The sequence below is a fragment of the Indicator indicator genome, chromosome Z (genome assembly GCF_027791375.1).
Source record: "Indicator indicator isolate 239-I01 chromosome Z, UM_Iind_1.1, whole genome shotgun sequence".
Lineage (NCBI taxonomy): Eukaryota > Metazoa > Chordata > Aves > Piciformes > Indicatoridae > Indicator > Indicator indicator.
In genome coordinates, this window is record NC_072053.1 from 67,594,400 (window position 1) to 67,613,383 (window position 18,984).

Below are 18,984 nucleotides of genomic sequence, written 5' to 3' on the forward strand. Positions count from 1 at the left end.
TTTTGTTCTTTGCTTCCTGTCAGATTTGCTTTGAGACATGCCATGTTTCTATATCATCTGATGAATGTTAACAAGCACACTCCTGATGTTCACATTTGAAATATTTTGCATATAGTATCTTCACAAAAGTTATTAATGTCCTTTTAAAGATTAAATAGAGACAGATTATATGATATGTTCAATGTCAGGACTTCCCTTTGGAGTAGAATATGGAACTCTATCCTTGAGTTTAAAATGCAAGACCACTTTTCTTATAAGTGATACTACTTTTTGTGCTGGGCTTTTAACTAGTAATACGAAGAACCACCACATAATCCAAGATGTTCAACACCAGCATTATATTTACGTCCTGTTGATTTAAGAATGAAAAGGTAAACTCAATCTCAGTAAAGAAATTCTGATTTCAGTTTTGTAACTGAAGGAATTGGAAGATAAGTGGAATAATAAACAATTGTATGTGCGTGAAACACCAGAATGTCTTTGAAAATTGTACTGGCTTCTCTAGATAGTCTTGGAGGTACTTCATGATCATTATAATTGCAAAGTTTCTCTTAATATCATCATAAGTAACCTATATTTGTAGCAAAGACAAATGAGAGAAACTTTCCAACTATAAGGTAGTGATACACTGAAATATGCTTCCCATGGGAGTCGTTAAATTTCCATTATAGAAGTTTTAAGAAGAGGTTTATGAAACATCTTATAGGGATGGACTATAGTGTATTTCGTACTGCCTGTGCACAGAGATGGGCTTAGGTGATCTTTTGAAATCCTTTCCAGATCTACCTTTCTCTGATTCTTTTTCCAAAAGACTTAGTGTCCGCTAAGAGCCTTTTAGAATATTTAAGGACATCCGTGATGCTTGATTTATGTGAGTGATGGGGATACAAAGCTATATTCTAAGCTTAACTATAAAAACAGCTCCCAGAAGTGGTTTGGGAATTTGTTAATGATGTCTAGATTCATGATAGATTTAATTTATGATACTAAAGATCTAGTCACGTTCCTTAGTTTTCCTTTTATGAAATAATTTGCCACAGCAGGTGAAAGGACATTATTTATGCCAAGGCAAATGACAAGCAAGGAGCTAAGGAAACCAAGATTCATTTTACTATTCTTCTGGGATGCTCTGCCTTTTTTTCTACAGATTTTGGTAGAATTTTTGTGTGTAGTGGTTAAACCTTTAGTTGTCCTTGAATTAGCTTATCATATTCAGAACATACCAAGTTTGTATTTAAAAATCAGTTTATACTGAAAACACTCATAAAGCTCATTTCTGACTTAGAGCTTTGAACTTTTGATGTGATAAGCAGACACATGACCTCCCCCACAAACAGTAATTGGTCTACTTTTTTAAAACTGTATTCATTTTAGTTTCTTGCAGTGTTGCAGTTAAGGTTAATGTTCCATTTCCCTGAAAACCTTTCTGATTAAATATTGCAGAATTTAAAGGGCTAATCTTTTTCAGTTTTTAATGTGCAGTTCTTTATCAGTATTTTCTTCTGAAAGCTTAAACATAATTCTTGAAACTTTGTCGGAGATGACATCTTAAAAATTGGAAGCCTTGTCTGGATTTCCTGGTGAGATCGGAATATTGTTTCATGCAAGATTTGGCTGCAGATTACAAATACAGTTTTTGCTGTCGACTTCGGTAAGCAACAGTATACTTCAACATAGACTAGTATCTTTAATGGCCTTGGGATGTTAGCTGCTGTGTCTTTGGTATAGGGGGAGGGAAAGAAAGGAGACCATTTAGGAGATTCATCCGTGTTGTCCCCAGAATGTATTTTTGTATCTTCACCAGTGAATTGCATAAGATGCAAAGGAAGAGAGAACATTTTATCCACAAATTAATGAGATTTTTTTATCTTAAAAGTATACCAGTGGACCATAAAACTGCACTTTTGTTTGATAATCTGACAGCTGAGTTCTTTGATGGTTACTATGAAGTACTTTCTAATTGCCCATCCTTCCATCCCCCTTAAAAGAAATTCAGATTAACAAGAAGATAACAATGTACTGGTTTGTTCATTCTCCTTAAAGATCCATATTATTTCTAGAATCAAAGAAAAAGCACGCACTGTTGAAAGGCGTTTTCTTTTTCCTTCCATGCTCCTGGCTGTGAATCCTGGCTCTCAATCTGACCTTTCAGTGGACTAGTTTACCTCCTGTGTAGCAGAATTGATGGGGGACTAGGATTAGTGCTGCATTGAGTATGATGGATTTGCCTTAGTGCAGAGTTGGAGAAGTGTGGCCTGAGCCAGCAGAAAACAACTTTAACAGATAGGGCATTTGAAAGAGGTGAGAGTAGTTTCCTTTATGGGTGGTCTGTGGGTTGGATCAAGCCATTACAGGCAATTTTAAGCTTCACACCTGTTCTTTTCCCTTTTTGAGACTGCAAAAGCAAGTTAAAGTTGGAGGTTTTCTAATCTTAACTATTATTCACTCTGAACTTCTGGCTAATGGCCCCCAGCACTTTTCATTAAATACATTATGTTTGGTCAACTAACTTCAGAATGATTATATCAGTCTGTAGTTTCTGTGCTTGCAGAAAATAAGTGTTTCTTTGAAAATACACATTGAAAATTTTTTCCCACCATATGTAAACTATTAGGTGACAATTTTTAAATTTGCAATATTAAATTCAATGCAGTAAATCAGTAAAAAGATGTATTGCAATTACTTGTTTTCTGGAAGAGGCTTGAACATCTCACTTTCCTTAATGAACACAGTGCTACTTAGAAGGGTGATCTGGAAAACGTTTAGGTAGGCTCATACAAGCATTTCTATTCTCTTATTAGTAGATGCCTCCTAAACTGTCTTCTCACATTTAGCTTTCATTAAATAATTTGAAGAGCCATCAGAGTATCACCAACAGTCAATCACATGTAGACTTCTACCTAAACAACTTCATGTATCTACTGTAATGCCTTGCAAAGTTGCATTCACCTGTCTGACAGCTTTGTTCTTCATGAGATGTGCAATTTGGATGAAGCTGTGAAATCAGAAGTGACATGTCAGTTAATACAAAGCATGACTTCATCCACAGGTTTAAAACTTCAAGGACCTTCTTAATACCAAACTACCCAAATGCATTCACTCTTTGGTTCTACAGCCTTCTCCTTTGCACTTTTACATTTAACCAGAAGAGATGCCCACATTTTATTTCCATGTCCATATACAATTCCTGCTTCATAGTTTCCTATATGCAGAATAACAGATTGTACCTGTAAATGTGTTTATAGTGAATGTTAACGTAGTTACCAGGTTAAGTTTTTAGTTAGAATGGTAAGTTAACTGGTTATGTGTTGTGTTTGGTTACATATTGGAAGTGCAAGGGGATTTGGTGTGGTGCTCAAGAGTTCACAACTAATTAATGTAGGTGACAATGAATTTGTGATGCCAGGATGAATATAAAGTATGTATTTAATACATAGGTTTTCTGCTGTTGACTTTCAGTTTACCAGATGTGCTGTTTACTTACTCTAAGACTGGGTAACACTTCTCTTGGCATAGTTTTGCAAATCACCTCTCTTAGAAATTTCCACATAGTTACAGGCTTATGTACTTAGGAATTTCTGCCACTTAAAGATTTCAGGAAACTACTCCAATTTTGTTGTTTGTGAAAGCATCCTTGAGTGGCTGTGGATTTGCAATTAGGACATCAGGAATGTAGAGGGAGCGTTTTCACTCAGTAAAATGCACTTCTGTCCAAACCACATGTCATAGATAAATACAAACACTATCTTAAAGGCCCTACATTTTGGTGGGATTTAACATGCATAAAGCTTGTGCTGGTTCTCTGCAAGAACTTAAGATGGTCATCCTCTTGAGATCAGATGTGTTTTCCCACCTATGAATGTTGTTTTGCTTGAACAAGCTCAGCCCACAATTATCTTTCCTTCATTTTGTTGTTTGCTTCTACCTGAGATGCATTACTGTAACTCTGTAATTCTTTCTTCCACTATTCTAATGTATTTTGTTTTAACAGTATACTTATTCTCAATTTAGTCTTGCTATGCATAATTTATTTATTACTTGCAGTGTTATATAAAATTTTCTGCTGATTGCACCTTGTCAGAGTGGAATTGTGGTTTTTTGGCTGCTACTGAAGGTTAGGTGTCTGTTTGCTGTATTAACAATATTATTTCATTTAAAAAGAAAACTGCTGTTAAGACACTCGAGCAATGATTCAGCGTACCAAAAGGAACACCCTAAATAAAAACCCATGCAGTTTCATTTTGCTGATAGTCGTGTTTCAGATAAATAACTGGAAGAAAGAGACATGTAGTTCACCAGTAGCACTCTCTGATCTCTCCAATACTTCATTTTAGAACAAACTGCACAAATGAAAATGTCGTTCGAGTATACTGTAACTCAATAATCTTGTGTTGCTCACCAGAATTTCACATGATAGCTTACTTCATTGTGACTTGTAAGCACAGCAAAGATTCCCTTAATTCCAAAGTCTGTACTTTCTGTAACGAATGCATTCTTTAGTCTCTGATTAGAGACTGTTAAGGTACCTAGATTGATCAGTTCCCAGCATATACACAAACATATATTTATATATACAAGTATATTTTGCACTCTTATGCTCACTTTAGGCTTTGATGTAGTGGGACTTAAGTTTTCTAAAAAGCACTATAACTGAGGTATTAAGTTCCTTTGTTTCCTAATATTTGTAGTACTCTTTCATAGTTTAGAAGACGAGTTCTAATTTCAGAAGAGATGAGCTAGTACCTTCTTTTTGAAGTGTTTTAGAGAAAAAGATGCACTTTTTAAGTCTTGATTTATATGCAGAAAGGGGAATACTCTTGCTAGTAATTGAAATATTTTTATTTGTAATAAAAAACATTATTACTGTTACCTGCAGTTTAAAATCAGCAGGTGTCTTGAAAACATGGTTTTAAGTTACTATATTTAATACAAATGAAGGTAGATGATACTTAATTCTGTCCCTTCTAACATTCCTCTGTTCGAAAAGCAGGATATAAATGGCAGTTTGGATACAACATAATACAGAATTCAGATTATCTTGTGCATTCTACCTAAATTATTGGTAAGGTCTGTGGTGACACACATTTGGAGTGGAAGTAGCTATGGAAGAGCAGAAAAGTAGTTGTAAAAAACAAGCCATAATATGAATGGTAAGAAAACTCAGATTTTTTCATCTTTTTGTTGTCATTATTCCATTTTGTGTTGAAATAGAATTAGTATCTTTATGTTATTTAACTATAATTGAGCCGTTTAATAACTAATGGATTATTTTGGCACTTTTAAGTGTTTTAAGTCATTTGGAATTCTTACAAAAGAGAAATCCTCTAGTTTAAGTGAATGTTACACAGTGCAAATACTGTATTACTGTGTCATACATATGATTGAATATTTTGATCTTACAAACTGATTCTACACAGCTGTGACTTTACACAGCTGCCAGCTGTTCTATAAGGCTGAAACAGAAGGACAAAGAATGATTGGGTATAAAACTGAGATCTATACTTAAAAGACAGTGTTTTTGCAAGTACAAAGGATTGAAAGATGGGTACAAATTTTTCTATTTCGAATTTGCCAGTTCTGTTGTCAGCTAAACAGGGGCTGGATAGACTCTTGGCCCAGACAGTTTAGCCTGTATCTCAGGGAAATACCACATATACTGTCTGCTATACTTCCTAAATTAATTCATGTAATTCAAAGCTTGGGTCTAGGTGACTGAATTCAAAAGATCTAAGTCTGAACAGCATGCAAGATGACAGGATGACTGTTTAAATGTCACTGTATGATTGTCAGCTGCCCTTGTACACAACTTGAAACAAGTTCACCTATATCTGCAGATGTTTATGTCTTTTTAAATACATTTGGGCTATCAAGATTGTTTGCAATTGAGAAGAACAGAAGTGGTGCTAAAGGGAGTTGTGTAGCTGTTGTCTCTGCTGGATAGGCATGAGGCAGTGCCTCTCCTGAAAATACTTACATAGAAGATAGGATTTTGGATTAAGGCAGAAAGAAATGGAGTACTCTGTAGGTTCAAAATTACCATGGGGTGGGGAGCATGGTGTATGCAGTCTTTTTAAAGTTGCATACACCAAGAATGGTATGGCTAATTCTGCATGTTGAAGTTTCATGGTAAGTACCAGTTTTACAAAACTGAAGGCAGGACAGCATTATTTTCTGTCTTCTCCGTTGGAAGTATTATGCTGGACAGACCTAGTTCACACCCGTCTATTAACTTCCACCCTAAAAGTCATGTATCGCATAAAGCTTCCATTTTGAACTGTTTTGTTTTTCTAGCTTCTATATTTTATTTCAGTTTGAATCTTTGCTTAGAAAGATTGTGAAGAAAATCTTTTTCAGCTTGCCTTCTTCCCTTCTAATGTCAGTTGAGCTAACCGAGATTTCACTTGATATCTACCTGCAGTCCACTGCAGAGCTGTTTCACCAGTCTAGGTGAAAACACCTCTCAAGTGATTTCACTAGTCCAGTTATGTAGGCATTTCTACCATGTTTAGACTATGCAGTGTAACATCAGTTAAGAGCAAACTAAAGCTATGTAAACATGTAAAAACATGTAAACTAGGTCTGAATAAGCTGGCACAGGTACACAATTCCAGTAAAACACAGAGGAATTCTGTTGCCTCAAACGATGTATATTCTTGAGTCCCCAGTTCTAATTAGGGAATCTGCATTTATTCCAGGTGAAATGTGTAGCCTGTATCACAACCACTTTGAATTTCTGTTTCATACTTGTGCAGCGCTCTTGTTGCTGGGTTGTTTGGTTTTGTTGTTGTTTTACTGTTTTTCTTCAGACACCGTTAACAGTAACATCACAATCTGACTAAGGACACCTGAGTTCTGACTCTGTATGCAGAGAGGAAATTCTCTGCTCAGGATGCTTGTACTGCAGTGCTCGTTCCCTGCCACTTTCCACTGTGGTTACAGCAAAAGGAAAAAACCTCATCAAACTACATACAGCTTTCAGAGACCAGTATCTCAGTATATGTGCCAAAGGCATTACTTGCAATCTTGAAATTTTGCTGCAGATGTACATTAAGTCCTATCCTCAGCAGCAATTACACCTTCTCTTCATATTTCTTTAAATGTTCAAAAGCTGTCAGGTTTTTATCACTTCAGCACTCAGTTTCTGAGGTCTGTGACAGCAGATATCTGGGAAATGCTTGCAGCAACAACATACCTGAGTTAGTGTGCTTTGTGACCTACTTTTTTCTCTGAATTCTGCAGGCTACAAATACGCAGAATTCAAGTTTGAAATTTATTTCTTATGGCACTAGAACAAATGCAGTGACTGGATGCCATATAGTCAGTGAACTTATTCTACAGTGGTGATGGGGATCAAATTGACATGTCTGTACCCATTTTCAAGATGCTGTAAATTCTAGCACTAATAAAGGAGACTGATATGTAATAACAGTATCTTCAGAAAAGAAGACATGCTTCCCCTACTGTGGTCAGTCATGTATGTCATATGATCCAAACTGTTAACTCCACAAATTCCATTTCCAACAGTTTTTTAATTGTTCCATCTGAAAACGATGCAGAAAATAATTTGTCATCACCACAAGTACTGGTAGGAGCTATGCAAGCTTTTTTCTGTTACAGTAAGTTTAAACATTTTAAAAGAGAAGCCATTCATATGTCAGCAATAAAAAGCTATTTTTATAGGAATTCAAATTTTTTTAAAATGCAATTGGCAAATACTATAACATTAAATAAAAACACATTTTTTGCCAGTGTCCTGGATTAAATGGACTGAGAGACATCTTAATATGCAGTGATGGTACTGTGCCACCCACAGACTCTAGCTGTGTCAATGCTGCCTGACATTTCAGTGCCACTGACATACAATAAAATGAGATGTAGTCTGTACACAGTTTACATTGTGTACTGTCATGGAGGATTAAATAGTGTAAACGGTTCTTAAAACCTTTTTAGTTTTAAGACCACCTTCCTGGTCACAGGAACAGGGACTACAGCCTGGTGTTTGGAAAGCACAACCCTACCACTTTGGCAGACAGCATAAAGGTGAAATGTTTGTAGGCCAAGGCTACAGAGGCTGCTGACCTGTCCACTCCCCTCATTTCCTTCCCTACAGCCTAGCTCTGTTTTGCTTGAATGCAGGTGACAACTGTTGACAGAAAAAGCTTCTGCCACTGTGGCTGATGTTACACTTTCTAGGTGGTGCAGATCTCACTGGAAAATCATTTAATAGTCATGAGTGTGTGAATGCAATGGAGATTTAAAACACTGCGCAAAGAAAAAATAATACAGGAAACCCTTTACCAAGTTAGTCATAACAAGATGAGAACATTAAGCAACAAAAATTTCTGACATAATTTGTAATAGATTACAATTAAGAGAAGCTTAGCTCTGTACCAGACAGCTTAATGGTAGTGAGATAAGTCTCCAAAAATCTGTCTTTAGTACTGGACAACTGTTGTATTAAAAGCTTGCTTCGTAAGTCGACACATCTGGTTTACATAAACTTTCTTTCAGCTGAGGAACTTGCTGAGTCATGTTTGTGGGCTGCTGACAAATCACTGACTTGTTACCACGCAGCTGCAGTCACATTTTGGAAGCTCAGGTCACACAGTTGTACTGTTCATATTTTCTGTAGTACTTTGTACAGTATATTCACTTCTGACATGAGAACAAAGGCAGAAGACAGACAAACTCTCCATCATTCAAAAGACTGAATAGACAAATACCTTGCTAATCAATTCCAAATGATATCCTGACTCTAGTTTCTAAAGTTTCTCCCTAACTCTTAACTCTTCCAAGCTTTCATGTAATTGCAGATCTTCCCTGGGAATATCTGCACTGTATTGCACTCAAAACCCTCCTATTTCACAATGGGGAGCTGCATGCTTTGTGGAGCAGGGAAAAAAAAGGGGGGGAAAGGTATTTCATAAACACCTTCTGTTTTGTTGGGTGTTTATTGTTGTTGGGTTTGGGGATTTTTGTTTTGGTTGGTTGGGTGGGGTTTTTTTGTCCTGGTAAATAGCTGCTGCATGAAGTTTACCTGGTAACAATACACAAAATGTGAAATTCAGACTGACTCAGTTGAAGTCAGCAGATCATCTGGTTCAACTGCCTAGCTCAAGAAGGGCTAGGGTACCTGGGATCATTTCCTGCTTTTTAACATCTCCAAGAAAGGAGGCTGCACAGCCTCTCTAGACAACCTGTGCCACCCTCACAGGTGGCACCCTCATGGTAAAAAATGTTTTGTTGATACTCAGGAAGAACCTCTAGTCTTTCATTGTGTGCACTTAGACTCTGGTCCTGTCACTATGGACCACTGAAAACAGCCTGCTTCTGCCATACTTGAAGCCAGTTATATACATTGATGAGATCCCCTTTGAGCCTTTTCTTCTCCATGCTGAATAGTCCCAGCTCTCTTATCTCATCATCCTGGTGGCCCTTTGCAGGACTGTTTCCAGTATGTCTACATCTATTTTGTACTGAGGAATCCAGCACTGGACCCAGCACTCCAGGTGCAGCCTTACTATGTAGTGGGAATCATCTCTCCTGAACTACCTGCACCACTCCTAATGCCGGATACTATTACCCCCTTTGTTTGCAAGGCCATGATGCTCAGGTTCTTTTTCACAAAGCTGCTTTCTGGTTGTGTGTCTGCTAGCACCTACTCGTGCCTGGGGTTATTCCTCCCCAAGTGCACGACTTTGAACTCGTCCTTGTGGAAATAATGAGATTATTTTTGGCCCATTTGTCTCTCCAGGTCACTCAGGCTGGCAGCATGACTCTCTGGTCCACCAGTCACTCTTCCCAGATTGGTGTCATCCAGTTTGCTGAGGGACTCTCGACTTTATCATGCAGATCATTAATGAAAACGTTAAATAGCACTGGACCCAGCATGAACACCTAAGGCACACTACTAGTTACTGCCCTCCAACCAGACTTCATGCCACTGATCACCAGCCTCTGGGCTCGCCTTTTATGAATACCCGTAGTCCATTCAAGTACGTAACTGCCATCGCTGCGGCGCTCTCCTACACCGATCCGATCGCAGGGTTCACCCGCGTGGCAGCCACACCTAGCCGCTGCTGCCAGATCTGCTCTTTTCTGCCAAGTACAGCTCACGGCACTGAGCAGAAGCAGCCACCTCTAGCGTGCACAGCGTGATCTTCTGGCCATTTGTGACTCCTGAGACATCAGTCAATCTGTCAACGACTCGCTGAAATTCTTGAAGTGGTTTTTCTAAGCCTGTACAGGCAGCCCAGCCAGGAGTTACGGCCTACGTCCCGTGACGTTCGCCTCGCTGCCACAGTATGGGATCAGTCTCGCATCCCGTTTCCCGGCATCCACCGGAGCGCTTCCCGCGTTTCCGGCGCCTGGCGTCAGCCTGGACTACCTGCCACGCCCTCTCCCCGCCACGCCCCGCGCTCCCGCCGCAAGGGCGCACGAGCAGGCGAGGCTCCGCCGTGCCCAGTGGAGCCACGTAGGGCCTCTCAACAAGCTGGTGCGCTTTACAGACAGCTCCGTCTGCCAATGGGATTCCCGGGGGCGGGATTTCTTGGCAAAGAGGAAGAGTGTCACGGTGGCTTGGAGGTTTCGGTGCAGAGGGTAGTATGGCTGGTGCGGTCACCGCCACGTCTCCAGCTGATAAAGAGAGGTAACGTAGGCCGTGCCTTCCGAGGTCGTGGCGTGCTCAGCTAGTGCCGACAATATCGGAGGCTTCATCGGCTACGCCTGGGAGTGCGTTAGGGCCGAAGCAGGGAAGAAGCGGGGTGGGTGGCTGCGTGTGATCCCAGAGGTGGGCTGGCAGCCCGGGGGTTAGGGACGTGCCGGATCGGATGTCGGGAGGTGGGTGGGGCCTGTAGTACTGTAACATTTCTGAGTACGTGCGATAACACGACAATAAGGCGTCACATAACATGGCCGCACGCCGAATTTGATGTAACTGGCATGGTGAGATTCTCACGAGCAGCCCGCGTAGCCGTGAGCTGGGGCCGGTTACTCGGGGAAGCAGCTTGGTTTGCAGTTCGCAGGCAGTGCGGCAAGGCGAGGGTCTGCCAGTGTCCCCTGCCTCCGTGATTTACGCAGCGCGGGGGTCTTACAGGAAGGTTACTACAACGCAGGTGCTGAACTGGGAGTTTGAGATTTAGCAGCTGCCGAATCTGGAGTGCCTGAAGCTGTGCTATCGTTCGTTTAACGTGTTATTTAAAGCTCAGGAAAGAAACTGAGCAAGAATTGGAGGTGATCAGTGTCATGGTGATGGTTATGAACGTCAGTAACGAGACTGAACGTTTCTTTTGCGGAACTCCTCCACTTACACAGAAGTACTGGTTGATTTGTAAAGGGGATGGTAGCTAATAAGGGGGAAATAACAGTAAAAGGTATTTAGAAGGAGAAGAATGATAGAGTTGAGATGACTGAGGCTAATTTCAGAGGCCGCAAAAAATGTTTCCGGGGAGGCTGTAAGGATCAGTGGTCCTAGTCTCCAGGATCCAGTTTCAGATTATTTGTGCACTTTCTGCTTCCTTATTTTCCTTCTATATTTTCTTTCCCTGTTTTCTTGATAGCACCTCATTCAAGCGTGGGCATTCTCCAGTTTCTTCTTGTAGGCTCTCACCTACTTGGGGTTTTATTGTTTCACAAATGTGATTCAGTTTCTGTCATTCTTGTACCCTGGATGGGCTTGAGGGGTGTAAATTTATTGAAGAGTCTTAAAGTGTAATTTTTCACAGGCTTTATAACTGTGTAAGTAGAAGAAAATTGCAGAAATAAAATACATAGTGTAAAAAAACCTCTGCTTTTTGGTTCTGTCAGGAACTTAGCAATTTGTGTTCAACCTTTATAGAAAGTTTTTAATTCTTTTCAGGCAATTATTTTCTTTCTAGGTTTCAGGGGTTTAAGAAATCTCAAAACATTTAACCTTATGATAGATAACAGTGCTGTCTTTTGTACACACTGTGCCTCCAAAAGTAATGTCATGCAAGCAACATTTTAGCCAAGTGGTCATACAGCATCCTGGATAATCAAAGTTAAGGTTTTAACATCTTAATAATTGATCTAGGAAAAATAAATGGTGGTTGTAAGCTGCTCTGGGAGCTTTTGTGTTGTAGCCATGAGCTTTATGCTTTTGTTTTATTAAGAAAATATTGCATAAGCAATAAAATAAATGATATTACTTACTAATTCACTATTTTCTCATTTTAGATTTATCTGCATTTACCCAGCGTATTTGAATAACAAGAAGACAATAGCAGAAGGAAGAAGGATACCTATAGACAAAGTAATTTTGTGGGTGGCAGGAAAGTAGGGTGTTCTGTTGTGCTATGCATTCATGTGTAGAGAATTGGAAAATAAATCTCAAAGCTGTTCATCTTTCCTATCCCTCATGGCAAGTAGCTCAATAACTGGAAATTACGGTGTATTTGAAGATAACCATCATATGAATTTTGGTACAAGAGTAACTGGGTTTAAGCATCTACTTTCATATGAGCAGTACCTTTGGCAAGTGGGTGAAATAATGAAAGACTTAATGCACTCGATATCCTACATGAGTAGTGTGCCACATTTGAAAGTGGTGCAGAAACTAGTAGCTATTTAATGATTGGGTTTTGGTGACTGACTGTATGTTCTGTGCCCTGTCCCCTTTGCTGCTATCAAAGTTAGAACTTAAAACAAATGTGGCACATAGACTTGGTATTTGCTATTGAACTGTCCAGAAAACGGTTTTTATCATCAAGAAGCAGTGCTGGGAATATAAAGGGCATTGCTTGGGGTTTTCTTCTTGGTTAGAAATAAAATAGTTCTTGAGCATGCAAGTTGTCTGTGGGAGGAATCTACTACCCTGTGCCTAGAAAGTCTCTGTTCTCTTTCAGTCCTTGCTGCAAGTTTTCTGTTGCTGATTCATGGGTTTTGGCTTTCATTTCTAAATGAAATGAATATTATTTCATTATAATTCATTTTTGTAAGCAATTCTTCTATCTGTTCCCTTGTCCTAATTAATTCTTTCTCATTGTGTTTCCTGGTTTACTGATGACTATTCTCTCTTTTTTTTTATTTTAATGTTTTCTCTACCATAGGAGCACTCACAGATTACTTCTACAGTAAATATGTCATAATTTGAAGTACCTCCTCTTTCCCCATGTGCTTTTTTCTGTATAGTCTGTAGGGTGGGAATCTGTGAACTATTGCTGTGTAGGTAGTTCATTGAAAAATAATCGACTAACACGTTGTTTCAACAGGCTGTTGAAAATCCCACATCTACAGAAATCCAAGATGTATGTGCAGCAGTTGGATTCAATGTGCTATTAGAGGTAATCCTTTAAAAAAAACTCAAAACATCAAAAAATCCACAAACTTGGTATGTGTCTCTGTTCTTTTACTACATCTTTTCTTACAGATAGAATAAATTACAATTGAGAAGTTTTCATTAACCAGTCAAGAAATTTGCTTGCTTTGAGTAATAACTGACCATAATGATGAAGTAGATATTCAAAAACTATTCCAGGCAGGAATAACACAGATCTCTGAGACAATGCTGCTTTTAAGCCTATAAAAAGACTACATTTATTTGACTGTTCTGAGAAGACTACCTTAGATGCTTAAAAGTGTGTCAGAATAAAAGCTATTTTTGTCAGCTGCAACTCTGCAAACTAAGCTTAAAAAAGGCATATTTTTAATGAAAGATGTTTACCTTTTGGAATGAGTGTCCTTTAGGAATAGGATTCTGATGCTTGAAATGTTCAGAGTACTTTGGAATTATACTTTAGCCAGAGAATTAATTTTTTACTGAAACACCTGTTTGCTCTTTACATTTATAAAATCTGTCAGGTCTTTTCTTAGGGAGTGAGTCTGGGTTTCCGGAGGTAACTTTTTTTGCAATTCATTTTCCGTGGCAATTCTTTATTAAAAATACTGTTGGAGTTTCCAAAGAATTGCAGAATCCCAAAATGCCAGGTTGGAAGGGACCCCAAGGACCATCTGGTTCAACCTTTCTGGGTGATAGTGTAGTTTAAATGAGATGTCCCAGCACCCTTTCAAGCTCAGTCATACAACTGACCAATGTAGGGGAATCCACTTGTTCCCTTGGGAGATTATTCCAATGTCCAACTGTGCTCATGGTGAAAAGTTTTCTTCTGGATTCCAGTCAGAATCTCCCCAGGAGTAACTTGGAACCATGTCTTTTCCATGTGACTCCTTGTAAAAAGGGAGTCTCCATTGTCCTGGTAGCCACCCTCTGTGTACTGGCACATGGTAGTAAGGTCTCCCCTAAGCCTCCTTTTCTCAAGGCTGAACAAACTCAGTTCTCTCAGTCTTTCCTCATATGCCAGGAAATTTCGAGGTGCTCTTGATCCCAGCGTCCAGATCGCTAATGATAATTAAACAGCATTGGGCCCTGGGGGACCCCACTTGAGACTGGCTGCCAAGATGAGAAAGAACTGCCACCCTCTGGGTACAGTCTGTCAGGCAGTTCCCCACCCACCTCACAGATCACCTATATGGGCCATAATGTGTCAGGTTCTCTAGCAGGATGTTGTGGGGGACTGTGTTAAAAGCCTTGGAGAAATCCAGGTAGACAATGTCAGCTGCTTGTCCTGCATCAACTAAATGAGTTACTTTGTCATAGAAGGCAATCAGGTTTGTCAAGCATGATTTGCCCCTGAGAAAATCCATGTTGGCTTTTCCCACTCCCTGCTTCAGCTGACTTGGGACAGTCCTCAAGAGGATTTGTTCAATAACTTTCCCAGGGATTGAAGTGAGGCTGATGGTTCTATAATTACCAGGATCCTCCTTAGAACCCTTCATAAAGATGGGGGTGACACTAGGCTTCTTCAAGTGTGAAGGGATGTTTCCTGATCTCCATGACTTCTCATAGATACAGAGTAGCCTTGCAGTAACGTCAGCCAACTTTCATAGCAACCTTGCATGGATGGCATCCAGGCCCATTAATTTGTATGCATCAAGCCTACAGTCTCTCCCTGATTCTACTTCTTGTTTATGTGAAGAACTCTTGAAGTTTTTGACATCCTTGGCCGATTTCAGTTCAAGCTGAGCTTTTACTTTCCTAACTGCATTTCTGCATACCCCAGTAATGGCCCTGTAATCTTCAGTAAGTAATGCTCCACTTTTTCATCTCTGGTACATTTCCCTTTAAGTTTGGAGCAGACCCAGAAGCTCAGAGTTAAGCCAGGAAGGGGTCTCATTTTGCCTACTTTCATTGCCTGTGGAGGGGATGAACTGGTTTGTGTGTCTAGGAGAGTGTTTTTTAAAAACTCCGTGCTCACTAGCTCTATTGTCTTTCATGGAAGCTTCCCACAGGATCCTTTATCTAAGAATGTGACTCATTTAAAATGGTGACTGGTGTCCAAAACCAAGTACAAACTCACTTTTGTTTTCGGAAGGATTCAAATACATTCGTTAGCACACACCAGCCCATGAAATAGCCAGTGCCAATAAGAAATCTCTAACACTTGTAACAGAAATAAAGATTATGAGTATCCAAAAGCATGGGCTTTTGACTTACTATCTGTATTTGTGGCTGTGGGGATGAAACAAAACTCTGTGTCACTGTGGTGCGCACTGGTGGGAAAGTAAAACAGTCTCTGCACCCTAAATTGTTCAGTACCAGTTGCTGGCTGCAACAGCACTACTGGAAAAGTTACGCTACAGCTGTGGATACTACTGGAATGGCTAAATGGTGGACCCTTGGAGAGCTACAGTTAGAGTTTACATCTGTTCAGAATTCCAGACTGCTATGACTTGGCTCTATTGCCTGACAAACTTTGCAGAAAATTATTCTGGTACTTATGTAGGTTTCTCCTTTTGTATGACAGAAAAATAAGATGTATCCGAGAGAGTGGAACAGAGACATGCAGTACAGAGGCAGAGTACGAATCCAGCTCAAACAAGACGATGGCAACCCCTGTTTACCTCAATTTCCAACACGTGAGTGAAGTGCCTGGGTTAAGCGCTTTATCTGTTAATAAAACAGACTTTATGTTACCAGCTTGTTAAATTATTTTTGCCATTACAAATTTTGCAGCTTTACACTTAAATCTCTTTGCCAGTATAAGAAAACCAAATCTGTCCCTGCTTGTAAGTCAGCCCAGTCAAGCTGGGGTGTGAGCATTGTCCAGAGTTTGTAAGATGCTGTTGTCTTTGTTTCTTCTGTTTCTTCAGTGGTTACATTGGAGGAGATTGTGGGGAGTGTTGTGTGATTGCTATGTTGAACAATGCAGATGTTTAGTTTTGACGTACAGAATTTTTGTGTTAAATTTTGTATTAAAATGGCTACATTCCACCTGTTTTTTAAGTTACATACATCAGGTAGGCACCACTACAGATGCAAAATGGTTAAAATACAGTGCTGGGTTCAGCTGAGTTTTCTGCTGGATTTTCATAAATTAAGAATGGAGCAACTCCCTTGAATGACAAGTAGTTTAGTCTTTCACATTTTTCCTTAAAATCAGTGTGTAAAAGAGAAGCAAATGTGTATTTGATCAAAAGGAGGCAATTCTGAAGGAGATGATTTGAAACCATATTCTTGCTGGGAGGTTGCTGTGCCTTTCTACAAATGGTTATAGCTTTTGCCTGGTTATTCTGTCTCAGGTATTTTAGGCCATTAAGAAGTGAAAGGAATGAGTAGCAGGGAGAGTGTAGATATTTTAGAGATTGTCATGTTGTATGCCTGTTCCAGTCTGCTGTGATGTTTATCAGTCTTAAAATTTATTTTTTAAATTAAAACATTTTAAAAGTTGGAAGAGTTTTTCACAGCATTACAGCTACATGTGGAAAGGAAGTAGGACTCATAAGTTTTATGTCTAGTTTAACAGAAACCTAAAGTGGGACTGAAGTTTCTAACTTTGAAAATGATGTAAGTGTTCTTAACGTAGTAGGCATACATTGATCTTTTCCTATAATTTTAGGTAAATCAGTGATGCTGTATGCTGCAGAAACTATTCCCAAATTGAAAACAAGAACCCAAAAGATGGGAGGCAGTGATCAAAGTGTTCAGCAAGGAGAGGGAGGCAAGAAAGGTAAAGGGAAGAAAAAGAAATGAGCTCACATCTGGAATAATTGTCCTGAGTTGTACTTAGGACAAATGCAGATGGACACACAACTTGCTGCAAGATTGAAGTGAGAGATACAAGCAAGAAGTAAACACATGATGCTGAAGAGAACTGCCTGCTGTTCTGGCAACTGAAATGCATGTAGATGCCTCTCATCTGTGTAACAATAAATTTGTCTTTACACACAACCTGCAAACGTGCAGCTAGCATTCACTTTTAGAAGTGGGTGAAAGAATTACTCTTTCCAGAAGAAACGTGGAGCTTTTGATAAATATTCTTATGCAGACTAGGTATTTGAAAACTGGTTGCCTTAGTAAACCTTTATCTATGCTAGTCAAGTGACTGTCTTAATTCTGGAGGGTCTTTGTCACTAATGGAAAAACATTAATCAGTGGTGTTATGGCTCTGTAAACTTCCCTTGCTAATCATCTTTCACAGCAGTCAAGTGTACTAATAAAGGTAACAAAGTTAATTTAAAAAAATAGTAATCTTATAGAATACTTTTCCCAAAAGTGTCAGTTTTTCCTTGACGGCTAGTTGTAAAGAAGTCAGTGACTTGCATTGTAAGGATAATATTGTAAAGTTTTAAGACAATAGCTCCTTTCATGTCTTTTATAATATGGGATGCTCTATTACCCTATTTTGGGTTGTTTGAGAGCTTAGGAATCATTGCTTTATATTCCACTTGTTTCACATGTCTGAGCCTTGCAGTATGTAGTAACCTTTGTGTGTTTTGGGGTTTTTAATGTAGTTCACAGACAGGGACAGAATGTTATTTGGAGAATACAAATTGGTGAGAACAGCTGTCCAGTAGCAAAGTTACTTCAAACTAATTCAGAATGTACTGTGCAAGATAAATTGAGGGATAGCTCTGTATAAGACGACTTGAGAAAAAAGCAGCAATACCTGGTTTAAGTTTAAAAACAAAAATCCTGCATGAGTTTTCTAATACTCACTACAGGAAAAAGGTAGTTTGAAAGCTTTCTCAGACCGGAAGCAAGTTTACAGATCAGTTTTGATAACCAATATTGCCACATGAAAATTTTTTCAGGATTCATGTTGTTTGTCAGGTGTGCTATTCCATTTTAAGCAGCACTCAAAGTGCATCTAGACATTTAATGTCTATTCTGAAGTAATGAAACTTTATACAGTTCTTGATGATATCCCTGTTGAAATCACTTATGCTTGTAGTCTGTCTTCTCCGTAGCAGTACGTGTGCATTCTCAAATAGAGTGGCTTGGGAGAAGAAACCCTGTGTGCTAAAGGTTGTAAGCAAATGTCTTCTGCTGATGAAGTAGTTTACACAAGCTACCTGTGGAGTATCTGGCATTGAAAATACCTAAATTTTGAGAGGTTAGCTAAGTGGTATCTCTGAGTTGATGGAATGCCATTGGGTGGGAACAGTGGGAACAGGTGCCACCTGAAAAAATTTTTTAGGTACAGAAAACAACTGGGTATGGTCGGGTTATTGATTTCATCCAGTCAGTTTTTGGGAAATCCTACATGTTGTTTGCAACATGGGGGAAAATACCAAGTGAGGTATACAAGCAAGAATGCAAGATACACTTATAATGTAAAAGGCCATAATGGCCTCTGGAGTGTGGGACTCAAGTTATTCCTAACTTTTCCTGAATGCTGAGTAACTTTTCTGAAGTGAGAGATCTTTGAAAATTAATTGGCACAAAAATAACTGGGCTCCATGATGTTAACTGGAGGGGAATGACTCCAGCCAAGTCACAATTGCGTTATGCCCAAGTATTGTATGTCAGCACTTTACACTTCGTACTTAGCGCAGGCAGAAATTAAATGACGTAAGTACTCCTCAGTGCTATGTGTGCTAAGAAACTTAATGCATTGCTTACCAAAACTTCCCAAAGTACCCAAAATAGTGAAGTTATTTTAAAGTGCAAGGATCTTACAAAAACAA

The 18,984-nt window shown here is 39.2% G+C and overlaps 1 protein-coding gene across 2 annotated transcripts; it reads left to right on the forward strand.

The window, feature by feature from the left end:
- Positions 1-10,451: 10,451 nt before the first annotated feature.
- Positions 10,452-17,514, forward strand: SRP19 (signal recognition particle 19). 2 transcript variants are annotated; one of them, XM_054397891.1, is made up of 5 exons: positions 10,452-10,648; positions 12,196-12,271; positions 13,230-13,301; positions 15,822-15,933; positions 16,914-17,514. In XM_054397891.1, exons 1-5 carry the CDS (start codon positions 10,605-10,607, stop codon positions 17,045-17,047), a joined length of 438 nt encoding a protein of 145 aa, XP_054253866.1. In that variant the 5' UTR covers positions 10,452-10,604; the 3' UTR covers positions 17,048-17,514. The 2 variants fall into 2 exon arrangements, with proteins under 2 accessions (XP_054253866.1, XP_054253867.1); XM_054397892.1 differs by lacking the exon at positions 13,230-13,301.
- The last annotated feature ends 1,470 nt before the right edge of the window (positions 17,515-18,984 follow it).

Coding starts and splice junctions, on each gene's coding strand:
- SRP19 (XM_054397891.1), top strand. CDS start 10,605: ATGGCTGGTGCGGTCACCGCCACGTCTCCAGCTGATAAAGAGAG. Junction 13,302..15,821: donor GATTCAATGTGCTATTAGAG/GTAATCCTTTAA, acceptor TTTGTATGACAG/AAAAATAAGATGTATCCGAG. Junction 15,934..16,913: donor TTTACCTCAATTTCCAACAC/GTGAGTGAAGTG, acceptor CTATAATTTTAG/GTAAATCAGTGATGCTGTAT.